The sequence below is a fragment of the Balaenoptera physalus genome, assembly GCF_965194825.1.
Source record: "Balaenoptera physalus genome assembly, chromosome: 18".
NCBI classification, from domain to species: domain Eukaryota; kingdom Metazoa; phylum Chordata; class Mammalia; order Artiodactyla; family Balaenopteridae; genus Balaenoptera; species Balaenoptera physalus.
In genome coordinates, this window is record NC_138899.1 from 70,024,934 (window position 1) to 70,051,379 (window position 26,446).

General features: G+C 39.2%; 1 protein-coding gene across 8 annotated transcripts in view; it reads right to left on the reverse strand.

Annotated features, from left to right (window-relative positions):
- Positions 1-3,813: 3,813 nt before the first annotated feature.
- NBEA (neurobeachin) overlaps positions 3,814-26,446 on the reverse strand; it is a 610,070-nt gene continuing 587,437 nt past the window's right edge. For 6 of the 8 annotated variants that reach the window (XM_082435483.1, XM_082435487.1, XM_082435484.1 and 3 more), the window contains 9 exons: positions 26,302-26,391; positions 23,678-23,870; positions 22,024-22,095; positions 19,973-20,128; positions 19,285-19,455; positions 10,917-11,018; positions 8,474-8,670; positions 7,538-7,689; positions 3,814-5,667 (listed from right to left, as the gene is read on the reverse strand). In XM_082435483.1, the coding sequence (XP_082291609.1) occupies positions 5,577-5,667; positions 7,538-7,689; positions 8,474-8,670; positions 10,917-11,018; positions 19,285-19,455; positions 19,973-20,128; positions 22,024-22,095; positions 23,678-23,870; positions 26,302-26,391 (1,224 nt within the window). In that variant the 3' untranslated portion in view covers positions 3,814-5,576. The remainder of the gene's footprint in view (positions 5,668-7,537; positions 7,690-8,473; positions 8,671-10,916; positions 11,019-19,284; positions 19,456-19,972; positions 20,129-22,023; positions 22,096-23,677; positions 23,871-26,301; positions 26,392-26,446) is intronic. The other 2 variants (XM_082435486.1, XM_082435482.1) reach the window with 1 other exon arrangement.

Below are 26,446 nucleotides of genomic sequence, written 5' to 3' on the forward strand. Positions count from 1 at the left end.
ACAACACAATGCAGATACTATTATCCCCATTTTAACTGACGAGAGAACTAAAAAGTCACTTCCAGAGTGAGGAGCCCAGTAACGGGACCCGGCCCTTCAGCGGCCTCAAAGGCCCAGAGAATGAGGAGAAGCTCTTACCTCAAACCATCTGTCAGCGCCGCTTCTCCCGACGGGATGAAGGTGGGTAGGGAGCAGAAATTTAAACATTTAAATATTCCTTCTTTCGTAGCCTTGGGCGTTGCTATCATCGGTGAGTCCCTGAACCTTGACGGGAAAAGCCCACGGCTGTGACTGCGTCCCGTATTCTGGCCGTAAACCTCTTTGCCGCAAATATTTTCGCTGCACTATTAATTGGCCGTAAGGCAGTTTTGTCGTAAAAGATAAACTAACTGACCCTTTGGTTTGACATACATAATACAAAAGTCATGACAGATGATGATGATTTGCCCCAATAGTTGCATTTCTTATTTTGAAACACATTACACTGGAGGAGAAAGAGGCCTGGAAGGTGCAGAGTTGGACCCACATCTCCCATAGAACTCTGGAACTTCTATCAGCGGACGTGCGACACGTGACAATACGGCAGCGCACACAGCAGTGTAGAAGGCTTTCACTACCCAGTACAAAGCTCAGTGACAAATAGCATCCTAGTACTTAGAAACTGATGGCTGATACATCTTTTAATGAAGGAAGACACTTTATGGGGACTTCCCTGGAGGCACAGAGGTTAAGAATCCGCCTGCCAATGTAGGGGAGACGGGTTCGATCCCTGGTCCGGGAAGATCCCACATGCAGCGGAGCAACTAAGCCCATGCGCCACAGCTACTGAGCCTGCGCTCTAGAGCCCGCGAGCCACAGCTGCTGAGCCCACTCACCACAACTACTGAAGCCTGTGCGCCTAGAGTCCGTGTTCCACAGCTGAGCGGCGGGGGGCCCACTGCAGTGAGAGGCCCGCACACCGTGGCTAAGAGTGCCCCCAACTCGTGGCAACTACAGAAAGCCCGCATGCAGCAACGAAGACCCAACGCAGCCAAAAATAAATAAATAAATTTATATATAAAAAAAGACACTTTATGGAAAAAGTGCAATGCTGAAGGAGGAGATAAATCAAAAAGCAAAAAAAAAAAAAAAGTGTAAAATACTATGAATTTAAGACTTGGGAGACAAGTGTTTAGGTAAAACCTCCAAAGTAAAATCAGTTATTTGAGCAGTATTGCCATGAATCTATGCACATTTTAAATGTATTCAAATATTTGTATTTTGCAATAAAGTCCTCTTAATTTTGTTACTCATTGTTCATGTTTCGTGATGTCCTTTTTAATGTCCCTCTTTTATTTTTAGTTATTTTATCTTTTACAGCAAAATTGCCTTATGGCCAATTAGTTATGTGGCAAAAATGTTTGGGGAAAAGATGCTTACAGCAAAGAAACTTATGGCAAAAATACCTAGAACTGGCTGTGACAGTAAGAGAATGGAGAATGGAGCTCTCTGGAAGGACCACAGTGCAGGGCGGGAGAGGCCACCTGCGGCTTTGGGTGTCAGGGCAGTGGGAAGAGGGAGGGCCCCTGAATATTCCTGCCAAATTTGCCCAGGGGTCTGGGCTTCATCTATTTATCTATACATTTGACAAAGCTACATTTACTGACAATCTACTCTGAATCCAACACTGCCCTAAGGATCCAAGATAAAAGAGTTCCATTGCCAAGAAGTTCACAGTCACAATGGAGGAGAGGCTAGTAAGCTATGACAATACACTGCTCTGCAGTGACAGGGACATGCCAGGTGTAGGAAGCTAACCCAGGGGTCAGGGAAGACCTCATAGAGGAGGGGACACTTGAGCTGCGACTACGACAATAAGTAGAAGTGTGATGATGTTGTAATTTACTTTAAAATACCCAGTATAGGCAATGTGATAGTATGTATTAATGTTCTCTGCACGCTAGGGGCCAGTTTCCCTGATCAGAAATTTATGCTCCAGATCATTTAAATAGTAGAGTCTCAACGTGAAGTCAAGGACCAGAGCTCCAGCCTCCTTATTCCAAAGGAGACCAGAAGCTTTATTAGTTAGGATAGTGAATGTTAAGACTGACTTTTCAGTGGGGAAATTACTGACTTCTTAATTAGCATCGCTGATGAAATTAATGGTATTTCATGGATGTGAATTCAATCTACACTGGCTACAGTATTTTAGAGACCTCTCCTACTGCTCCATAGCCAGGGTATAAGAATCGACCGAGGTCTTTAGCCTGTACTCTTGGGGTGGTACCCAAGGCTTGATTCCTAAATGATTGGGTTGGAGGAGTCTGGCTGCTAATGGCATTACAAGACTAATGGGATCCCGCTTCCAGATGACCAGTGCATCTGCTTCCAGTGTATCTTCCACGTACAATGATTGTCAGATCACCGAAAAAGGCGCTGGACTTCCCAAGCTCACAGAAGACTTCTGTGAATGGTCTCATGCTTGCTTGCTTGCTAAAATGTGTTTGCTGAAGATGTGTTTCTACAATGTGGCAGAAATTGATCCTGAACATTGTTTTCATTATAACATAGTGAAGATGTGGGGCTTGGGGACTACCTTTACCTGCCAAAAAGCCTGTGAATGAGCAAATTGGGTTAGGCCAATTTGCAGCAAGGAGTGCCACCAGGTGGTGCAGATAAAGAGGAGCTCTCTGGGCAGGGAACACACTAAGAACCAAGGCACAGGGTAGATCTCAGCCACTGGTAGTAGGTGGGTTTGCCTGAGGTGCAGGGTGTCAAAGGGAGGGGTAGATGAGACTGCTTCCCTCCTGAAGGACTTCTGTGCTCTCCTGAGTCTGGGCTTCATCCCTTACATTAATGTTGTCAACAATGTGCCCAGGGGTGACCCACATCAGAATCACCTGGGTGGATGGGGCCCTAGATTCTGCTCATCGAAATAAGCTCCCCAGGTGATTTTTCACCCACCAGAGTTTAGGAACACAAGGAAGCCATGGCAGGGTGCTGGGCAGTGGGATGACTGGGCTGGTGGTGTAGCCAGACCCTCAGGCAGCAGTCTCGTGGAGTACAGTGGGAGGGTTCTGATGTGAGGCCCAGATTCTGGTCAAGAGGTCTTGGTGACAGTCCAGGCAATGGTTCTGGAAGTGGGGCAGTCGGTTTAAAGAGGCCTTGAGGTAATGACCAGCCTGAGGAGTGATGGATGGGCTGTGAGAAGGGCTGGGTTGAGGGAGCCAGCCGGGCTGAGGATGACTGACAGTCGTCTGGTCTGGGGCCAGGATGGAGAGTGCCAGCAGCAAGGCTTTCTCAGGCTACTATATGGTTGTGTCCCTTTTGTCCCGAGAATGCAGATGGAAGCTCACCTGTGGTCTTGTTGCTCCCTGGGCCTGTCCGGAGCCCCCTCAGCCCGGCTCCTGCTACCTGCCTGCTCTGGTCAGCAGCTCCTCCACTCCCGCCTGCGTCGTGCCTGGTCAACGATAAATTCTAGAAAGCGTGGTTCAAATGAAAATAGCACGATTTGCTAACTTTCATGTAATGGGCTGTTACACCCTTCACCTGCATTTAGTTTCTTTTAAATGAAACAAAAATAACCCCAAAAGTGGACTATGCAGAAGAAATAACAAGAGCTGTTTCCCTCTGGTCACTGGTGCCCCAAATCCCTGCCAGATGGTCAAGCAGAGAAGCTCATGTTTCAGCAAATTACAGAACCTCATTAGGACTCTATTTCATGTTCTTAGATGCTCTAGGCCTTTATATGAGGTGATGTTGATTTCTTAAACTTGTATGACAACATAATGAATGCACATAAGTGAAGTGTCCAATGAAATGTGAAAAAATCGGTGAATTCTTTGCATATTTTATTTTTCTTTTTTTGATTTCCAACTCACACACATCTGGCATATTTTACATCTTTGCAATAAAACATGGTTACAATAGCTTAAGGAATTTATATATCCAAAATATTTCACCATGATCTCAAGATGAAATGAACTTGTCTTCCAGATGTTCATTATCCTCCCAATTCTAAGCTACAAACTCAAGATATTGCTTACAGCCTGGTGATGAATAAATTAATCATTACGCCGATTCCCCAGAATTTCAGAATCTCATAAATACAAACAACAATGAAGAAGGAATTCAGTGCTAAAACTTACTAGTACAAGGTGGATAACAAATAAGTAATCACATCAATAAATAATGATATGTTTCTGGTGCAAAGTGCCAATACAAAGAACCCATTATCTTGTTTTATCTTTTTAAATAAATGACTGCAAGTGAGTGTAAATTCTGAGAAAATTACATTCCTGTAACATGCCTCATAGCCCTACCGACACAATATGTACATATCTATGACGATACAGTCACCAAATATACAAAGAAGAAACATGAATAAAGTGTATATACCCCTGGGTGTATAACTTGATCAGTACAATGTATGGAAAATCATTTGATAGCCATCATTTTATATCATAAAAGATGAAGTGCCTTAGGCTAAGAATGTGGCTTTAGGTGAAAATTTCACAAGAACCTAAAAGAATAACGTCAGTTATTGTTATAATAAAGTCTGACTTATTATTAAAGAAACTAAGCTATTCAAGAACCAAAGGGGGGGGGCGGGAAACAGCAAAAAAGTTAGCATCAGATTCTCCTCCCCTAATGTACACACGCTAAGCCAGCAGGATGATTCTGGAAGAGTTGTCCAGGAGTTGGGAAGTCATTACTATGGAACTAATGATCGGGACTCCTATTTATACAATAAAACCAGGACCTCATCCCTAAGCCCCCTTTCTGCTGTGTCTTCAAATTATGAAGGTTAGGGCTGAATTTTCTTTGTATCAAGTACCAAAATGGCAAATAATGGCTTAGTATTCAAATGCTTTATGAGCAAATTTCACTTAGAAGGAATGAATTTAGATTTAAAAGTGCAAAACTATGTATTTTGGTGAAAATGTCAAAAATTACTGATTGAGCCCAAATTCAATCCTTTCATACAAGCTGTGTCCTTGGACAGATCTTACTATTTCCTAGTGTCAATGCACCTGTTCCATCAAGACTTCAGGATTAAAGAACATGCACGTTGTAACTCCACAATAAAATTAAGAAATGTTTTGTTCTTTATACAAGGTTTTACTTTTACAAAAGTATCCCTTTAAATAAGATGCATCTGATGTACAAAGTATCAAACGTGTTTTTTTTTTTTTTTTCCTCAGCTTGAAAAGAGGCTGGAAATGGGATGCAGGTTAGGTTCGAAGCTTAAACTTTGTAACAACTGGACACAAGGTTCCTCAGAATTGTCAAAAGTCTCTTGTGACACGTTCTACTACCTTTTCTCAATAAACAACAAGATATGAAATAATTACCAAAACATCTCCTAATTCATATAATTTACATGATATAAGCTTGCTTGGTAGCAGCTGGTGTTCAGTAGTGAAAAAACACACAAAGTAAAATGACTGCTGACTGCAATGTACAGCTATTGCTGGGTGTGATGGAATGTACAAACGGAGGTCGATGTAGACGGGTTTTTTCCACCAGAGATATTGCCTTTCCATGCAGCACTTGTGCTCTCAGCTTTAACTTGGCTTTTGGTTCTCCATTTGTCTTCAGTATCTGTTCTGATGCTCATAATGCCACCGATTAAAATCTATATTAAAAGCTACAATGCTACCAGAAGCCATGCCAGTGATCAGAGTCCTGGAAAAGCAGAGGCGGTAGTTAAGAGAGACACAAAATCACTGATGTGGTTCTACTTTACACTAAACAATAGCACGATCTCAAAGTTCACCAGGTTTTAGTTTTGCGTGCCCTCAGATAGGATTAAAATGTATTCTTGGTTCTCCTAGGAGAAGCTGAATCAATTCCGAAAACACCTGGGCTGCCAGACCAAGTGTTGATTAACTTTTGACCAGACAACTCATCAGATAAACACTTTCTGAGTAGGCATCCTCAGTGTATGTTTATCTGTCAAGCTGTAACTTATGTGCATATGCTACTGTTCCAACATATCAAGGACATCATAAAACAACAATAATCATTGAAATTAAGGATGAGATTGAAAAAGAAATAGAAATTTGGTTAGTATCTTTCCTTCTCCTCCTGGGAGACCACTAAGACGACTACAGCCTTGCCTATGCTCTCTCATCTACTCTCTCCCCCATACCGAGTGAAGGATAAAGATCTTACAAAAGCTTTCCTGCCCTCTGCACCCCTTGAGAAGAGCTAATCACTTCTTTCTTCTGTTCCTCTGCTCCTGCTTCCCTCATATACATTTATTATGATTATTTGAGCTCTTTGGGGTCAGTGATCTTGTTTTGTATCCTCAGGACTGTGCACAGTCCTTAATCTATGATGGTGGCAGCAAATGTTTGCAACATGAATACATGAATGAATAAGACTATCCGGGAGAATATTTAAACTACTTAAGAACACAAATCATTTCAAATACTTTAGAAACACCCATGTATATAAAATAATTACATGGTAAACCATTCCCATTTATGAATACGGACTACAGCATTTTGGAACACTCTAATAATAATCTGCTTAAATTTTCTTTAAAACAGGTTGGGCTGCAGATCAAATACCTCCTCCCCAAACTAACTTAAATTCCATTGCTTTTCTTGATGACTTCAGTACTGTTTTACTATAGTGTGAAGATGCTTTGTTAAATTTATCATATAAGCCTTAACATTCATACTGTTTTAAAACCAATACTCTTATAAAGAATATACACATAGTTGAAATAAGTCGGTTAATAAGCTTTTCTTATTTCTGTTAAATATATAGCAAAAAATGAGAAATTACCATATTAAGATTATAGAGTTTTAATTTATTTTTTAAATTTAGAAATTTAGACTTTATATTCCAATTATTCTTTTCACTTTATAATAAACCCAAAGGCAAACTTTAGGAAATAACAAAATCTTGTTGCAAATTGAGGAACAATAGAAAATCATATTACTTTGTTAACATTCCTGTCAATTCTTTCCAAGAAAAGATTATAGTGTCTTAGGGAAATACATAAAATACCACAAAATAACATAAATGGCAGATATGTGAATAAGAAAATCGGGGAGGGGTGTGTTGGAGATTGTTTCAAGTAATAAGTGCCTCGTATTTTTAAAACAGAGGCCAGCTGTAGTCTGTACTTTGCATTTGGCTGCATTTAGCTAGATGTATGCCTCAAGCCAAGACTCTGCTAAAAAAATATGTGTTTCTTTCACATAATGTAAGCCAGGCAGGCCTGTCTGAGACCAGGTAAGGATGTGAGAACAGAGAAGTTGGTGGGGATAATTCTAAATTTTGGGCAGTGTCTAGATGCGCCTGTTTTTCTTCAGACCCATTTCTTTCTTTTTTTCCCCCTTATTCTCTTCCTCTGTTTCCTTCTTACCAGAATCCTTTCTTACAGTACTTACTCCTCTCCTCAATTTACCCTTTTCTGCACTAGTCTTTCTTCCATCTGGATGCTGGAATCTTCTTCACGGCAGGTTTCACCCTTGGTAAAATGTTAAGAACTTTCAATGACAGTTCTTGAGTGATCACATTTCTCCCCAGCATGGCTCACCTCTGGTCATGGGATAAGTCCATTGCTCTAATGCCAGCATCACATCCGGGGTAAATGTACAGCTGCTTGAAGTCACAGGCCTGCCAAACCTCCACCACACCGTTGTCCCCTCCGGTCACCAGGTTCTGGCCATCGCTACTCAGGAGAATGGCCTTTGGACAAGGCAGAAAAGCAACCATTTCTCTCGGTGTTTCCCAAAAGATCAGTGGGCACTACTGAAAGGCACTTAATACAAGTCCCTTGTCATTATTTTCTACGTTTAGCCACTTGTCCAAGTTTTCTCAAGTCCAAATCCATAGGCTTTCTAATGTGGAATTCATCAAAGTTCTTACATAAACAAAGGATCTTATTAAAACCAATTTAGGTTACAAAATAACAGAAGTCCCAAAGAGAATATTATCAGTCTAATCCAGAAAGAACTTGAGAATTAAGTAACATGATGTTTTGTTAAGTTCTGAATACTAGCTATGTCAAGACTTTTAGAACAAATGGCAGAAGAATATTTAAAAGCTGTTTTTAATCATGATAAACCAGCAATTATAATTCATTTGCGAGTGATGGGCAATTTGGTATGTAATTTTGGTCTAGGGTTCAGAAGATAAGATTCTTTGACAATAAACTCACTTTTAATGTCAGGGGAGTGCAACGCGGGAACAATTGTTTGTAAGAGATTAGGAAAAATCTCCTTAAGGGTCTAACCTCTAATCAGACTACAGCCATCACCTCCAAAGTCTAATTCACTGAGTTAACTACTTGGGATTAAATGAATTTTGGGTTTGTTCAAAGCATCAATCAACATGAATTTATGTGCTTTTACAAACCAACACACATTTACCTGGATACCAGAGAAAATCTATTATGAGTCATTTAATGTAAAATAGTCAATCTTTAACCTCTTGGCTAGGTCCCCAGTTAGCATGGAACATGCAGATTTACCCTTGTCGAATCGTTGATCTCCATTTGAGCCAAAAGTTTCCCATTGATGCTGAAATTGCTGAATCGCCCTCGTTCATAGTAGATGATACAGTGGCCTTCACTGGAGACAGAAATCAAGCGTGGGAACAAGCAGTTTTCTGGTCCTTCGAGGGCTCTTAGCAAATCTCCGGTGATTGTGTGGACGAGGCAAGGGCCCTCTGCAGAGCAGGGAACAGCAAGGCCAGAGTCATTGGTGACGACCAGTCACGTTATTAGCTCCCACACACCTGCCAACTGTACCTGAATAATACACTCAGAGTTGTTGAAAGAAGGTAGAAAAGAAAAGAACTATGGTGGCAAGAGCCAAGCACTGATGTTAGATTTCAACAGAACAAGTACAGAGAACTGTTACATAACACACACGTGTCTTCCAAACTTTTTATCTAGGTCAGTAGTTGTTCTTTTCCTTCATGAGATAATATTCATTAAAAAAGGAGACAGTTCATACATTACATGAGAATAAAAGACTGTATGTCGAAGTCTTCTCTTAATATGTGTTTAGAAATTTTTCTTTAGAAAGTTCAGGAGAATTATCAAAACAGTCACTAATTTTCTTTAGTATCATCAAAATTTTAATTGTACCACATAAATACAATACTATCAAATAATAAGTTTTACCTTTCTATAGTCTATATATAAAATGAAAAAGGCAAAATTAAGAAAAGGAATCAAGTAATTCAGACTGTAGGAACACTTTTTCTTTTTTAAATAAATGAAGAGTGAGGCGAGAATGTAAAAGTAGTATGGGGAGTGACTTATTTTTTCTCAGGTAGAAATTTTAAGATAAAACATTCAGTAGTCAAGTTCATACAAATAATTGGTTAATGTAGTTTGGTATTACCTGTCCCCCACGATCCCCAGAAAAACTCCATAAAACCATGCATGAATTACATTCTTATTTTTCAAACAATTGATTTCAGTAGATACGCATTTTACAAAACAAGTGACATTATAAGGCTATACCTAAATGTTTTCCTGATTACTAAAGTAATAGATGTGCATTCCAGAAAATACAAAGAGTTAGAGAAAAAAAAATAGCAATCACTTCTAGTATCAACCATCATCTATAGAAAATTAACGTTTTTCCCTATGCATGCTGCGTCTCTTGTTTTCCTTCCCTTTCCTTTTTTTCTTTTTTTTTCTTTACAGAATAGAATGATATTACATGTTATTTCTAAAACAGACATTAAAAGACATTTATTGAAAATATCCTATCTGTCCCTCCCTGGGTTATTTATTCTTCAATACAAAAACACAGTGTCCCTACCTTTAGGCATGATACCCATTATCTATAAAGCAGCCAGAATAAGCTCCTAAAAACCAAATCTGATCATCTCATCACCTTGCTAAAAGACTTCAATGGTTTCCCATTATACTCAAAATGAAATACAAATTGCAAACACTTGTGCGTGGGGGCCCCTCGCCTCTTCAGCCTTTGTCTCCTTACGTCCGTGGTGTCCTCACCACACTCGGCCCCTTTGGTTTTCTTTCAGTTTCTCCTAAGCGTTAGGCTCCTTACTGCCCCGGAGCCTCCCATGGAGAATTGGTATCTCAGCCAGAATTAGAATTCAAGTTTCCTGACTTTTCCCGGAACAGTACTTTTTCCACAAAAAGTCAGAAGAACTAAGTCATCATATTTCCTTTCCCATCTACCACTACACAGTCCCCAGCCGTGAGAAGAAAACGACTCGTGGAGGGGGTTGGATCCAAGGCTGTGTCTCATGAGCAGCCTGGCCCCCCATGGGCCCCACCATCACGGATATCTTCCCCTTGTCTTTCTTTTTTTTTTTTTACTATATTTTTATGTTTGGCTGCGTTGGGTCTTCATAGCTGCACACAGGCTTTCTCTAGTTGCGGCGAGCAGGGGCTACTCTTCGTTGCCATGTGTGGGCTTCTCATTGCGGTGGCTTCTCCTGCAGCGGAGCTCGGGCTTTAGGCACGCGGGCTTCAGTAGTTGTGGTTTGTGGGCTCTAGAGTGCAGGCTCAGTAGCTGTGACACACGGTCTTAGTTGCTCCGCGGCATGTGGGATCTTCCTGGACCAAGGATCGAACCTGTGTCCCCTGCATTGGCAGGCGGATTCTTAACCACTGCGCCACCAGGGAAGTCCCCTCCCCTTGTCTTTTAAATGTTATCTGTAATGACTGCATCATATGGGTGTGCTGCAGTTTAATTTACCAGTGTTCTGGCTAGAATGCTGGTGAACACAAAATACTACATAATATTTTATATCTATTTTATATTAGTACTAGCAAATATTAATAATAAAACTAAACAGCTACAAAAAACCTAGGGATTACATTTGTCTATGGAGAGCCTCCTAAAGGAAAAAAATCATAAATCATGGTTAACTTGTGAAAATCGTATAGTGTTTAAAGACCTAAAATGAAAGAAATGTCTTCTGACCTTTAGCACCACTGATAACAAGTCCAAGTTCTGCACAGACAGAAACACAGACAACTTCATGGTCGTGGCCCGTGAGGACAGCTCTTGGTGCAGGATAGTCACCTGCAAAGGAACAGCAGCGGTGAGTCACTACAGACCAATGGCGGGAATGAAGAGCTATGCCATTAAATTGACCGTTTAAAATAGCAATCATTGTTTAGTAAGGGCATTTATTAGCTGTGTGACCATGAGCCAGTTACTTAACCTCTCTGACCCCCTTTCTTATATCTTAGAGAATATTATGCCTTTTTAAAGAATTCCGTATTTTTCTCTTCTGTTCATTCTGCTTCACCTGGTTGTTGAGCCTGTGATCTTTCCTTTATGGTGCTTGAGATCCTGCATGCTGGCCTGTTTTCCTCTGTGCACTCATATTCTGGATGGGGTTGAACCACCTCTCCCTCATCTTGTCTCTCAGAAAAACATCCTATGCTTTGGTCTCAGCGAGGCTGCTCTTTCTGAGAGCTGCCTCCCGGGTTGCAATCCCCTGGCCCCCACTGTAGAGGGGGCAGTGGGGGAAGTGAATGTCAAAGGGATGGCACTTGTGCCCACCTCCTGGGCAGCCCCTCCCTTGACACAGATGTGATGCTGCAGCCCTGAGCAGCTGGACTGGTGCTCCCATTCCCTGCCCCACCGTGGCAGGAGGGAAGGCATCAATAGATAGTGGAAAATTCTGGGAAGAAAGCGCACAACTAAAACGCCCTACCCAGCAAGGCACCCAACACTCTTCCCCTCTGCCAATATCTCCTCCTTCAGACCCAGCGGTCTTCTGTCTCTCCAGGGACTGCTCACAGTTTTCCGTGAGTTTCCTCAGATCCACCATGTGAGCCTCCATTCTGCTTTTGAGGCATTTCTTACTTAGATGGAGTATGGGAGGGAGCGCTGAAAGCCCACCTTAGTTTGTCATTTTATTCTAAATTTACGTATCTTGCTATAATGTGTTTGAGTATTGGCAGAGTATCCTTTTAGATTTGTCAGCAGTCCTAGATTTGTCCGAAACATATTTATATAATTTATAAACTTATGCTTCACAGATGCCCTGAGTTCCCTGACAAAATGAAGATTAATTATTGATAAGATTTTATGTGTAATATCATCCTTAATTTTTCTAAGTGATTATTTTTTCTTGGAGAGACGGACAAATTAAAAATCCTGCAATTATATGTTTAATACAATTTATATAGAGTTTCCTAAACCTTTCCCTTATATGCTACAGAAAAAGTAGAAAGCAATCTAGTTCTACTGCAGGGAATTTAAAAAATGTATAAAAATATTAAAAATCTTCCTTATGTATGTAATATATTTTATATTAGAAAATAAAGTTTTTCAAAGGCTTACCTCTGATTTAGAAAGCTTAAAATGTTTTATTTTTCATTACAATTCCCCCAGATCATTTGAATAAACTGTGAAACTTAACTATTAGGGGATTTTGTAGGGCCCCTGAAAGCACTGTTTCCCTCTTTCAACTATAGAAAAGTAAATAAAATGTTATTCAGGGGTTTTGAGTTGGAGAACCTGCAGCAGGGGGAAAGCATATTCCCTACATTTCATTTCATTGTCAGGGACAGATGTCACACACCCCAACAATCATTCAAAATCCTAGGAATATTCTGTCACTGTCACATCACAATTGATGGATGTAGCTACGGGTTAAAGGGCCCTGCGCAGAGGGAGGTGCAGGTGAGACCTCTCCTCTAAGGACCATAGCACCACTGCCCTCCTTCCCTAGTCATTTCCTCAGGAGAAGAGCTTTCTGGGTGATGGAATTACTATGAATGATGAACAAACACGTCCAATTTTGAGATTCCTTACAGGCAAGCATTTGGAAACTCCAAATATAAAAGTCTTATAGTAAACAGATTCCACCTCATTTTTATCACAAGATATTTCAATATTCTCAAAATGGATGATGAAAAAGAGTACAAAGGTGTTAGATGCTGCTATCCACAAGAGAACTGACAAGGAGAGCATTGTCAGTGTGATAGTCTGTGGTTTTCAGAGAAAGGATCAAAGTAAAGATTGCTCATGGTTCTTATTATTTTCAACCTCATTTATGGGACTACTAATATGCAGGGGAAGCTTTGGTTCTTCTGAATTGGAGCTAAACAAAAACAGCAGAGTTTTTCTGCGATCTCAGTGCAGTTCTGGGGGAGTCGGAAAATGAACCTCTTGATGATGTATGACATTCAGGTTTTATCTGCGACCTTTGCTGAGTCACTGAAGAATCACTGCAGAAGGTATTTTCATTCACGTTTATACTATATAAAAATCATGGATTTTTGACTTGAAATCCCAGAACAAAAGATTTCAAAGGGTGCAGCAGTTTCATCACTACTCTGATTTCAAGATTTATTTTGAAAAAATTATGTTAGACATTTGCTGGGGTAGCTCGGAAAAACTTAGTTTGTGAGGAGTTCCTATTGAGGTACTGTGTCTTCAGCCACCTGAGGGCTGCTGCAGAGGTTTCTGGCCCAAGCACCAGAAACACCCGGGCCTGCATTTTCTACAGGTCACAAGGTAATCCACATAAAAACATTCCATGGGTTAGAAAACGTCCCATGATGTGGTTTCACTTTATCACACAATCACAGAGTACTTGATGAAAAATAGAAGATAGATACGAACCTATTTATTCACTGACTCTAAGTTGTTCTTTTTCTTCTTCAGAGAGGACACTGACCACATTTTCCTCTGAGCCCTGCTGTTTCAGGGCAGATCTCTTCCCTTGAGGTCCTGAACCTGGATCTAGGCCACAGTACCTTACTGTCCTACCATCTCCTTCCCCAATCAATAGTATAATCCACCTGCCTTTCCCAAGGAGGTAGAGGTTTCTGCATGATGCCCAGAGAGCCCGCTGGTATAGATCCGAGGCTCCCTGATCACGAGGACATATTAGTCACTCTTGTTTTTTATATTGCTTCTGACCCAGGACAAAGACCCTTGCCGCCTCAGTTCCATAAAGGGGAAGGAAAAGCAGAAACTGAGTGGCAAGCAGCCCCCTTCTTAGTCAGGAACCCTATAATGTCTCCTAACGTTGGGCTGAGGGAACGGGAGGGCTGAGAGGTCTCCTGAAGAACGGGCCCCGTGTTAGGGATGCTACATTATAGACATTATCTTTTGGCCCTCAGAAAGCTCTACGAGGTAAGAATTATTACACATGTAACTATGCTTCCTCTCAAAGTTAATGAGAAGAGGTTTAACATTTACTAAACCCTAGTTAAGATTCCTTGCTCTGAGAAGTGAGACAAACTCATTATATATATCTATATATCTATATATAGATATATAGATATATCTATATCATATTATATATATATAAAATATCTTCAGGCTATTCTTTGTCCACGCTTTCTTCATCCCCTGTAACACCACTGGTTAGTGGTGGCTGTGGAGCTGGGCACCAGGATGGTTGTTTTAAAAGAAGGCTGGATGCAGACAAAGCGAGGGATGTGATTTGGCAGATGTTTAGTGACAGGTTGGGGCTGGCGGGAGGGTCAGTGTCCAGAGTTGAAGCTAACACAATGGGAGCCCAGGGAAGGGATGTGTGCACAGCTGGAGTCTCCTTTTCAATGGGCTTCTTGTTTCATAGTTTGTATAATGCTCAAACGTGAGCTGAAGACTTGTTTTTCAAAAGTGAAATAGAAAAAGCATGATAACAATGTCATACATATTACTCAACGCATATTTGTAGATTTGATTTGAAAAGATGAACAGTCAATTCTCTTTCAAAGTTTCCTGTGGCTATGATTTTTAAAATGTCAACAAACTCTCTATCAGGCACGTTATATCTGGTATAAACATTAAAACCACACACTTTACAAGCCGATTGGATTTGGAGCCGAGGTCCCAATGTATTATAAGTGTCTGCTGAAGAGACAATGTTGACTTGCCCCTCTTGTGACTATCTCGTTGGAAGCTACAGCACGTAATGAGAAATGTCAAGTCCCAAGATCAATGAAATTTGGGGCTCTAGGGATTCAACAGGAATAGCATTGATCCTTTTAAAGAACACCAGTCAGAGATGGGCTGTAATATATTGCAAAGAAGGGCTCAGGAGGATAAGCAGCCAAGTCCAAGATACCTACCTGACAAAAAATTCAATCAGCTTTTAGCACAAATTGCCTGCTCTGCTCTCCTTCCTTTCATGCGATAGCCTGCTTCCAATTAAAGTGCGCAAATTAATTTTTATCACTTCCAAATTAGTTTCAGAATTTGTGTAAAAGTCTGTTTCAGATGAAAGCATCTGTCCCTCACATCTCTGCAATTCTGTTATCTAGTCAGGGGCCTATTTTACATCTACAAGAAAACTGTCTATGTTCAAAGTCACAAGTTTGAAAGAGTAACAATGAATATTAGCATTAAATATATTAATAAAACAACTATAATTCAACTGGAACCTCTGCCAGGTAGCCTCTGCTTGTTTCTTTTATGGTCTAAAACTCTATAATAATCTGCTTACACATTTTCATTGTCTTTGCGGCAAATTCATTAAAACTATAAAAATAATTAGAAAAAGATTTATTTATGAGATGTCCAAGTTAGTCACAACAATGTATTTGACACAATGAAGCCATTAACTCTTTCAAACCTACCTAAAAAAATTCACAAACATTACTTATTTTTTCTCTGTGGCACTAACAGAGCTAGCCATTAAAAAGTAAGGATGACAATGCAAAAGAAACATACATATATTAAAGCACCTGAGTTTATCTTGAGGAAGTTTTAGTGATGTGCACATAGGGTGAGTAAATGAATCCTATTACGTTATGGTGTTGTGCTGGATAAATATGATTCAGCCTCTGACACACAAAGCGAATTCAATGTCCACACCAAGACCAAGTCCTGAATTCTAACAGCTACTGGGATATTACGTTTCATGCTAGGACGTCCCCCTTCAAGTCGAGGTTAATATATACAGCCCTTGAAACCTAAGGGCATTGTGTCACACACTTTAATATGAATTTAGATATAACTAGCTTTTTGGTCTTGTGTAGCAATGCATTATGAGACAGAAAGAACATATAGCCTGATTCTCTGACCTGTGAATTGGTAGCTAGAATAAAATAAAACAGGAAAAAAAAAAAACAAAAAAAACCCCCTTTCCTTTCATTTTGTGAGTTTTCTGATGGCAAGGACTACATCTGTGTCAACACCCACGGCTGATCCTTGATGTGACAGTCAATTCTGTGTGTGCTCTGACTGCCTTCGCAAAAAAGTGAACTGACCAAAATATACGGTCTCTCTAGGCATGCCTACATGAGCTGCTAGGTTGGCTGTTTTCACAGACTGAGTCACAAATCAGTCGAGTCAATCAAATACTAAATATGACTAATTATTATTTTTTACTGTGTTTTACTATTATGATTTTTACTATCCGCATGGCAAAAAGCTGAAACCAGTTTTTACATAATCATCAATTTGTGCCCAAGATGTAATGTTAAGCATTTTGTAGATACAAGTAGTTATGATACTAAATATTATCTGATAGCAATTCAAGACTCATGTAATACTCAGTATATTCAGTACTTCCAAGCAGGACAGGCAATTTCGTGGTCATAATATAGGCTTTTGTAAACCCCATAAAGTCAGAATTTGACTACCCAGCACTCCCAGCTGCTAAGGTAGTACCAGCACACAGCAGGCATTTAATACATGCTTGCTGCTTGACTAATACTTGAGCTACTCATCCTGTTTAATCTAGAAGAGCATATTTCTCCCTTTATGTTAAGGATAATGGATAAAATGGAACCACATTACATATGCCCACATTAAATGCCTAGGAAAGTCTTGGCAGGGTGGGTTTTATGGAAGTCCTTAAGGTTCATAATGATGACAACAGTTTTTAATCAAAAAATAAATCCCCCTAAATGGAGGCAATACTGTAGGGATAATATTATGCAATAATGTCTTAAGGATAATCTTGTCTTTATTTAAAACTTAAATAAAATTCTACATTTTAACAAATCCAGTATTCACAGTTTTGTTCTTAAGGATTAACATAAACATTTCTATTTACATAGCTCCTGTTGAAAGGAACTTTAAACACTCTAAATATTATTACATTTAACTTTTCTTGCTAAGTGATGGAACAAAGATACAATCAACTGTTAACCATCATTTGGTTTAAAAGATCATTAGAAAATAAAGTAGTTAACAGATAATTACTATAATTTAACATTTTTCTTTAAAATTCCTTTTTTTTAAAACATCTTTATTGGAGTATAATTGCTTTATAGTGGTGTGTTAGTTTCTGCTGTATAACAAAGTGAGTCAGCTATATGTATACCTCATAGCAGGACATTATATTATCTTCTCTGCTGCCAAATGGTAGTTTTTAAGAAATGAATTCTCTTTTTGGAATATCATTTTCATCATTTTTGAGCTTCACTTTGAAGATGTTAATTAATTGGATTTAAAACCCTATTCTGCTTCTTCAAAATTTTTTTCTGTCTAATAACTTCTAATTTGTGTTAATAATGGACGGAAGATACCACACAGCCCTGCTGGTTAACTCAACTTTTCTTCTTATGGACACTACACGCATCTAAAAGGAAAAAAGGAAACTGGGAAATACGTAAAAATACAATTAGATAAAATACATGTGATAATGTACCATGTTTAAAAATAATAAAGTAGACCAAACATTTTTTACACATGCACACACACACAAATCCTGCTAAAAATGAAGTTTCCTTTTTTAAGGATATGGTTTTAAAAAAGAGAGTAAATAAGGAGGTTAACTTACTAGTATTTAGAGTATGATATTCAGTATAATGTAGAATTGGTAGCTAATTAGTTGAGCTGATTTGAAATCAAGCAACACTGAATATGTGTTTTCCTCAAACCAATATCACATCTTAGTTCACAACTTAGAGCAGAGGCACTTTCTCTTATTCAGTATCTACACTAAGAGACACTACTTCATAATACACTTTTAGTTTCTTCATTTACTGTTCTTCACCTCTAGCTATGGGCAACAAGAATAAGTCACCCGGTCATCTAGTTCATTCTCCTACCACCTTTATATATATATGTATATGTATATACATATACATATACATATATATATGTGTGTGTGTGTATGTATGTATATACACACATATATATGAAGCTTTCCATGCCCAGCTCTCTCACAGGCTGGAAGGGGCCAGCCATGTAGTTACAACACAGCGTCCTGTAAACGTCTTTTCTTCTCTACTTTTATAGTATTTCAGTGGCAGGTGCACAGCATTCCTGGAAAATTCCTATCTCTGTTTCATCACAAATATTCCCAAACTCATGTTTCAGTTTATTTTAGAGTACTGTTAAAGCTGTGCCCAATGTACGAATCATAATTAGAATAATCCTGGCTTAGGTACGTGCCATTATCAACACTTTACAGAAACCATTCTCTATTTTACAGGAAACGTGTATGTGAACTATTGAAAGCTTGGTAATTAAAGACAGTAATTATTTCTAGGAAATGTCTTATCCAGTCCTTCAGTCATTCAACAATATTTATTGAAAACCTATTATTTGTGCAACTATGCCAGGAACCAGACTTAAGATGCAGAGAGAGGGTCTCATGGTCCACTTCAGTGTTTCCTCAGAAGAGCAGCTCCAAGGAATAATAACTGCTCTTCCATGAACAAAAGGTTCCACGGAAAACATGTTTGAGAAACTGTGGGTTATCAACAGCTTTATTTGTGTAAGGCTTTCAGAGCTCACATAGAAAGTAAGAGTATATGTGGTGTTTTCTAAAATTGTTTTACTCTGCAGTCCCCCCATTTTTTTCCTACAGGATATTTTCAGGAGCACTTTTGAATAAAAAACACTCAGGAATCATACCAAGCAAAGAAATCATCTTATTCAGCTTTGCCTCACCAGGGCCTAATCTGAAGGGGGTATTCAGTCATTGTCAAATAAATAAACAGATATTTACTACACCCCATGGTAGAAAGCAGTAAGTGTCCACTTGAGGCACAAATAAAACATATGGAAATTCAGAGAAGGGAGAGACTACACTTGTCTGAGAGAAATCATACGAAGTTGAATGGACCAGATGACACTGAAGGAAATTTCGGAAGGATGGGGACATTTGGAGACTGGGGAAGGGCTGCTGAGCACAGGGTCAATGTGAGGGGATCTGGGAGTTTCCTCAGGCTGAAGGTTATAGTGGTCGCTCTTTTGTACACTTTGAATATAGCCACATTCCAACACAGATGTTTGCTGCTTAAGCTTTCGTATTTTAAAACCCTTACAACACCAGCAAAAACTATTAGGAAAATTAAAAGAGCAAAACATGTTTAAATGAGTTCTTAGTCTGGTAGGACAATTCTAGACAAATACTTACTGCTGTTCGGGTTGTCTCCTATGATATGGTGTCGCCCACTCCAGTACCAGAGAAGCAGGGTAGCATCTCGAGACCCAGACACGATGTAGCAGTCCCCACCTATGTATGACTCAGACCTGGCCAAGCATGTCACCACATCCCAATGGCCAAAAACAATCTGAGTTAGCTTCCCTGAAACACAGAAATCGTAGGTCAAATTCATTTGCTATTTTTCTTTAAATGGTAATAAGCTTAACTTTACTAGATTTGTGAAAAGTTAATCTATAGACCCGCAGACTTACAAGGTAATTTTGTAACAAAATCTAGCTACAGATTTGGTTTGTTGAGTTGCTTCTGAAAAAGTGATACAAGAATGTCACTTGGGACTTCTTAAGAAAAGAACATAAAATAACACAATCATGATTTTTTTTCAGGGTTGGGCCAGACTAAGGGGAGGTTTAAGGTCTCTTATTGGACCTGATTTGTGGGAAGGGGACCGTAGTCCCAGTTGTCCTATGAACTCAGGGCTCACACTGAAGTTCAGAGTGGATAAAATTATAAGTAGTCATTTACTTACAATGTGAGCATTTAATTTGAATCTCGGCACTCAAGATGAAAATGCCTACATTATTAAGTATGATTTCATATGAAGTTTAGGTGTAACAATTGGCATTTTGAAGCGGATGAGGTATTTCATAGCTCAGTTTACCTGTTTCTGTAGAATAAACTCTGAAGCTCTTATCCCAGAATCCACAGATGAGAATATAGCGATTGTCTGCTGTGACCACAAAACAATGGGCGTTGATTTGTATGCTCTGGTCAACAAGGTCTGTGATCTGCCGTTTGTTCACACCAGAGTTATTGGCTAAACATAAATAGAAAAAGAACTTTAAAGAAAGATTCCACAAGAGTTTCACCAACCACTTATAGAAGGAATACTTTTATGCTTCATTTACCTAGAAATGGGTTCTTAAGGCTATAAGATTATTAAGATTTTAACATTTCCCCATGAGAAATATAAACTCTTTAGTAGCAGTGATTATTTATGAACCATATTATATATTAAAAACTTGTTGGAAATTTAAGTTCTCTACCGATATGAGGAATTCAAGATGTGAATTTACAACATAATAAAAATATTTAAACGCACTAAATTCAATAGATGTTCACCCTGCACAAGTTCATTAGTGTCCAACAAGTTCAATAATAATGAGGAATAAATATTGTATAAAGTATGTTACATAAGGAAATAAATGTCTTAATATTTGCCTCCATCTGTCATTTTCTGATGGCATTTACAATTCATGTGAAAAGAAGAAAGTAGGGATTTGTGGGAGGGGTGTTGTTATATAGGCAGCCCCTCAGGGAACTTCAGGTCAGCAGCTTTAAAGACCTGGATTGTCAACAAACAGAAGCCTTTCCAGAATGGTCTGGCAGGGGAGGAGAGGAATGAGAAAGATGGGAGAGGGACTGGGGAGGAAAGAGACAGGCAGAGAATCAGTGGGTAGCACTGGGACTGAATCTGAATAAAGTCAGGAACTCAGACACACCATCTGATTTCCCTGGTGCCTGTCTGTATGCCAGCCTGTGCCTTACCCCACGCCGTCCTTTCAGGCTAAATCCCTGGGCTGAATTCTTAAACAGAAAATGCAGATGTAGAAGATCAACATCACTTTCTAACACCGATTAAATCTAAGTGCTACTATTTGTGGATATCTACTAACACTATAATAGTAATTATTAGAGAAGGTAAAACATAAAAAATAATTTTAAAAACAGCAAAGGAAAAGGAAAGCAAACGTCCCGGGTCACTTGAAAACTATGTAATTGGTCCTTGATTAATTAGAATACAGCTATTAATTTTTCCACAGTTACACTCCAGCTGTACGTGACACTGTCGATGTCTTTTCAGCAGAGAAACAGCTAGACCTCAACTCTAAAAATATTCCTTGTCCTAAGCGTATATTCTCCCAAAGAAATGTAAGTGCTATTTTGTGTTGGAGTATAAGGAACTAACCCAAATGGCTGTCTCTCATCCTATTTCTGGGTTCAAAGATGTAGGGTGGATTAATCTAAGAAAAAAATACCGTAACTTGTGTATGGCTTTATAATTTTTCATACCATGTTCAATTTTTTTCTAATTTAGTTCTCATAAGATCCCATGAGGACAGGCAGAACGAACATGATTAGGAATCATCTTGCAGACATGAAACTGAGGCCCAGAGAGATTAAGGCACTTGCTCTGGATCACACAGCTAATAAATGTGTATGTGATTATTTTAAAGTACTTGGAATATCTGCTGCAAATAGTTATAGCTCCCGAGTTTGCAATTCATATGAAATCTTTAATTAAAAAAATGTTTAGCTCTAGTGAATGGAGATTTCCAGAAAAGAAATTCTTTAGTATTAGTTTTCTTTAGTAATAGCTTTGAGTCCTTATATATTTCAAATAATATAAAGTTGTTAAGGAAGAGTTGAGGCTGAAAGAAAGAACAGTTTGGAATCATTTGCGTTGTTTAGAAGCAACCTAAATGACCTCCTAAAATACCAAGAAAATGCCACAAATAATTAGTTTAATACCAACAAATTCTTAGATGGCATGTTATGATTTGCACAGCTCCTTGATGGTAATTTGATGTTATCTGCACATTAATTTGTGGCATAAAAAAATATTATTCAACTATCATTTGTGATAAATAACCACGTAGGTATCTGTGGAGAGGCAGCATCCATGAAGATGTATTTTTGTTGCTAACATACCAATGAGTGGATCCATTTCAATGGGAAGATGATGGGCTTGATCCAAGGAGTAACCTGGAGCTCCTCTGAGGCCTAAAGATTAATTAAAAGAGAAAATGACCATAAAATTCTCAGAAAGGAGGAATTTCCTAATAAGCAGTGTTTTATAATGATTATACAATATATATATTTGCTTAAAAATTATTTGGTAAATTACTGCAAGAATGATTCAGTCACACTACATGTTTTTGTAGACACTCTTAAAAAAAAATCATCACAACGGGGACTGCTAGTCTCCACTTAAGATGGAGAAAGCTGGGAAGAGTGTTATCCTAACAAGAAGAAAAAGCTGGATAAAGTAGAAGATTACAAAATTTCTTGAACCCATCAGAGAGCTGAAATCTAAGAAAAGGTCACGCCTACAAGTAGGGATGGGTATGGGCACAGGCCCACCTGGGTCAAGGCAGAGAGGAAGATGGGGCTCCCATCTAAGTGGGCCTTCTTTCAACAGATGACAAGTCAACTGAAGGTACAAAATTGAGCCACACCTAAAATCTTAACCTAAAAGCTACTTTCAGAGGATTAATATTTGGAGCTTGACTGAATTCATTAGTCATAATTTTTTACGTGTGGTTATATAACATATAAAACTTTTAAACAATTCTAAAGAAAAGATCAATTCTTTATAGCTTTCTCTCAATGCAAAACACTTCTAGAGGCTAAGACTCCTGTGAATAAAGTCTTATTTTTAAAAGATGTCTGCTGCATATTTCTGATTGAATGGAAGTCGTTCTACCTCATGTTGAAAATATCGCCAATAACCATAAAATAGGGGCATTTAGAAACTCTTAGGAGATTAAGCTAAAAGTCGTTTGGTTTTTCAGAGTGATGCAGAAGTCAGTAGAATAGAAAGAGTCAGGTGAATTCGGCGTGGCTCATCATTCAGTCTTAGAGACATGGCAATCCTTGGGCTTCCAGGGAGATCTTAAGTGATGAACTGGGCCGGCTAAGTCAATTAGGCACATCCATTCCTGTCCTGGCTAGATAAGTATCAATATGTATAACTTTTATGACAGAATTCTATCACTTCAAGATATACTGGCTGGAAACTTCAGGAATGAGTTTGGAGAAAACACACGTGAAATCACTGAACAATTTAGATTTTGTCTTTTCTCAAAGACTCTAAGCTCCACAGAGAGAGCCATGCTGTTCGTCTTGTTCACTGTTGTACTCCCAGTGCCCAGGACCACTGACACAAAGCGGTCATTCAGATATTTCCTAAACGAATTAATGAAGTGGAAGAAAGAGGATTGGAAACGATCATCCAGAAAATCTAGATTCAAAATCACTTTTGTTTAATATGGGATAAAAGTGGGTTTTTTTTTCCCCTGGGGGGGGCAGGGTGGGAGGACCTGAATTATCTGTAGGACTGCTTCAATTTGTCACATACTTATTGGATCCTTAACCATTAGCCAAACATTCTGTGCAGCACTAAAAGACAGCAGCAGTGAATAAGACAGACAAGAGTTAATCAGTTAGGTTCGGCAATTATGTACTCTGCCGCTTTCTGCAGCTCATCTGGCGCCCTTGCTAGCCCGCAGCACGCCTACCCTACCCTACCTGGAGCGCAGCTTCTAAGAACCCGTTAGTAAGGGGCTCCCTTAGGTACACATACCCACTGTGTTGTGCCATCGGTTCACTGCAAACAGTCTGCTGCAGGTCACGGTCACCACCGCAGGGATGGTCAGGTGGGGGAGCGTGTTGGCTGCCACATGCGTTACTGGAGAATTTGATGGAAACTTCAGCACCATGATCACATCCTGCTGCATCTGATCTTTAAACATGAGTGGACTCTGTGGAAGGAAACACTGTTGAATAGAAAGGGAAGAGAGCAAAGAAAACAAAAGGAATGACACAGTTAGTGAAAGCTCGGGGGAGAATGAAATTAAAACAGGCTAGCAAGAGCACAAACCAAGAGCCGAGCAGTCGGCACTCTGGTCTGAGAGGGTGGCACAGAGAAGCGAGCAGGGACTCTGCGAAGTCGCTGAGAGGACACCCGATTAGTAAAGACCAGCCGCAATTTAGGTACCGCCAGACGATATGAGGAGTTGGAGATACGTCCACATGACGGAGCGTAATTATTCAGTGCAGTTACAACATCAGTTTGGTGGAAAAATCAGTCAAGTCAGTTACTGACACTGTTTACATGAAATATGCAGTGAACTGATTCTTTCATTTTTTACCTGGTTGATCTGGGGTCATGGCTACAGTCTAAATAATTAAAATATCACAGCCTCCCTTGTCAGCGCTGTGTGTGCATTTCTGCTGCGGCTCTGATGACTACGGTCTCCTTCCCCTGCTGGATGGTGAGCTTCCTGAGGGATAACACTCTCTTCTCTTTTTTAATCTTTGTTTCTCAATCATCTAGCATCTGACTTGATAGAAAGTAGACACTATAAGAACTACTATTTAGTACTATAAATTACTATAAACATTATTACATAAAAGACACAAAATAGGGATGCTGGAAATAACCATTATTTAGCTTTCATGCATGTTTTGTAATTGTTCACTATTATATATACACATATATATATGAATCATCTGTTACACAAACTTAAAAAGCTTATTTTCTTTATAAACAGTTCCATGCCAATTTAGTCTCTAACAATTTACCCTAGGAAAGTAATGAGTTCTGACTGGGCATTTCTCCAGGATAAATATTTTTATTATCATTATTAAACAGAGAAAACTAACAGGGGAATACAACTCTTCTGCCAAAGCATTTCATAAAATAAAGTGTGAGAGATATTCTCTTGGACAGTTTATTAAAAACGCTTCATCTCAGGTCTGGAGGCTCCGCGTCTACACTGTGTCTGGGTGTTTGGATGGGAGCAGCGCACGTGGTGAAAGCCTCTTTGCTTGGCTGCACGCGAGGACCCACTTCAAGCAGCAGAGTTCATTAGTGACTAATCAAGGGGACTGAAACGAGTTATTGTAGAGGAAAAGAAACGTTTTCAAACACACACATTCATTTATGTGTTTCAGTAGGTGTTCAACTATCAATTCCTCGAAGGTGTAGAGGATGTATTACCTCTGTGTCGCCAGTGCTTAAGGTCGTGCCTGGCACACAGAAGGGGCTCAATACTAACTTGTTAAGTAACTGATAGAATAAATGAAAGGTGAGAACAATACTTCCGTCATGAAATAACAACTGATACATTTGTTTACACATATATTATGGACAATGTTCAGGAGCATTTTATTCCAATACTAGGGTGTCTGGTGCCTTGATAACTGTCTAGAAACACTGATGAACTGTAATTCATTTTGCAAACACATTTTTACCTTCAAACATTTTTCTTTTTTTTTCAGTAAAAACTTAGTGGAAAATCACAGTTAAAAAGTAAATTCTAAAGTAGCTTCTTGGAAAAATTTTTACCTTCTTCAAATTAGATAAAGAGGGAAATGTTCACCATTTGCTAAAAACTGAAAAAAAGGACTGTTTTCTTATGAAAACTGATTTTTAAAATTCAGATTAAAATGAAAAGAATATTACCTTTTCCTTTGAAAAATGAGAATAAACCTTTTAATGTAAGTAGCTGCTGTGGCTGCTGACATATTTTAGCTACCATTTACCGAGCACTTGTATGCCAGGGGCTGGTCTAAGTGCAATATTCAGTATTGAGTCATTACGTTTTCAGGGTTGGTACTATTTTTACCCCCAGTTACAGATGCTGAAATGTAAACAGAGAGCTTAAATACCTTGCCCAATTCATTCATTAGTTCGTGGCAAGAGACGGTGTTTGACACAAGTCTGGCTCTGAGGACCTTATTCTTAACCCCTCTTCTCTACAGCCTCCCTGAAGTGGCTGTAAATTATATTTCTTTCCTTTTCTTAAGATGAACTACTTCCCCTACCCCACCTTGCCCAAAAAGATTAAATTGGGCAGCATCATATTGTGTTTATATTATATTTCCATTCTAATTTGTAAATGTAATCTAATTTTAGTGCTGGTGCGTGTCTGTAAGCCTGCATGTGTACAAAGGAGTTTCTGTAGATGCATATATAGTCAGACAGGATGGCTATTTTTGTGAATCCAAAATTGGGCTAGTTGAAGCCAAACTTAAAGGTAAGAACTCTACTCCTTTCTCTGTTTCTCCCTCGGGTAATCAGTATATACTGAGGCTGAAGAGTTAGCCAATAAAGTGAGGAGCCTTTTAAAATGCTGCTAAAAATCACTATTTTATTTGATCTATACTCAGGTCCAAAATGTTCCGCAAGCTGCTATGTCTTACCAGGTGCATGGCAGAGCTCCGAGGCGGATGTGGCTCAATAAGCAACTGAGATGGCGTTTGTCCAAAGTTCTGTATCTGTGCCTCCATGGCCTGCAGGGGAAGGAGAGTAATTGTCATAATCAATATGCATCAACGAGAGAGGTCA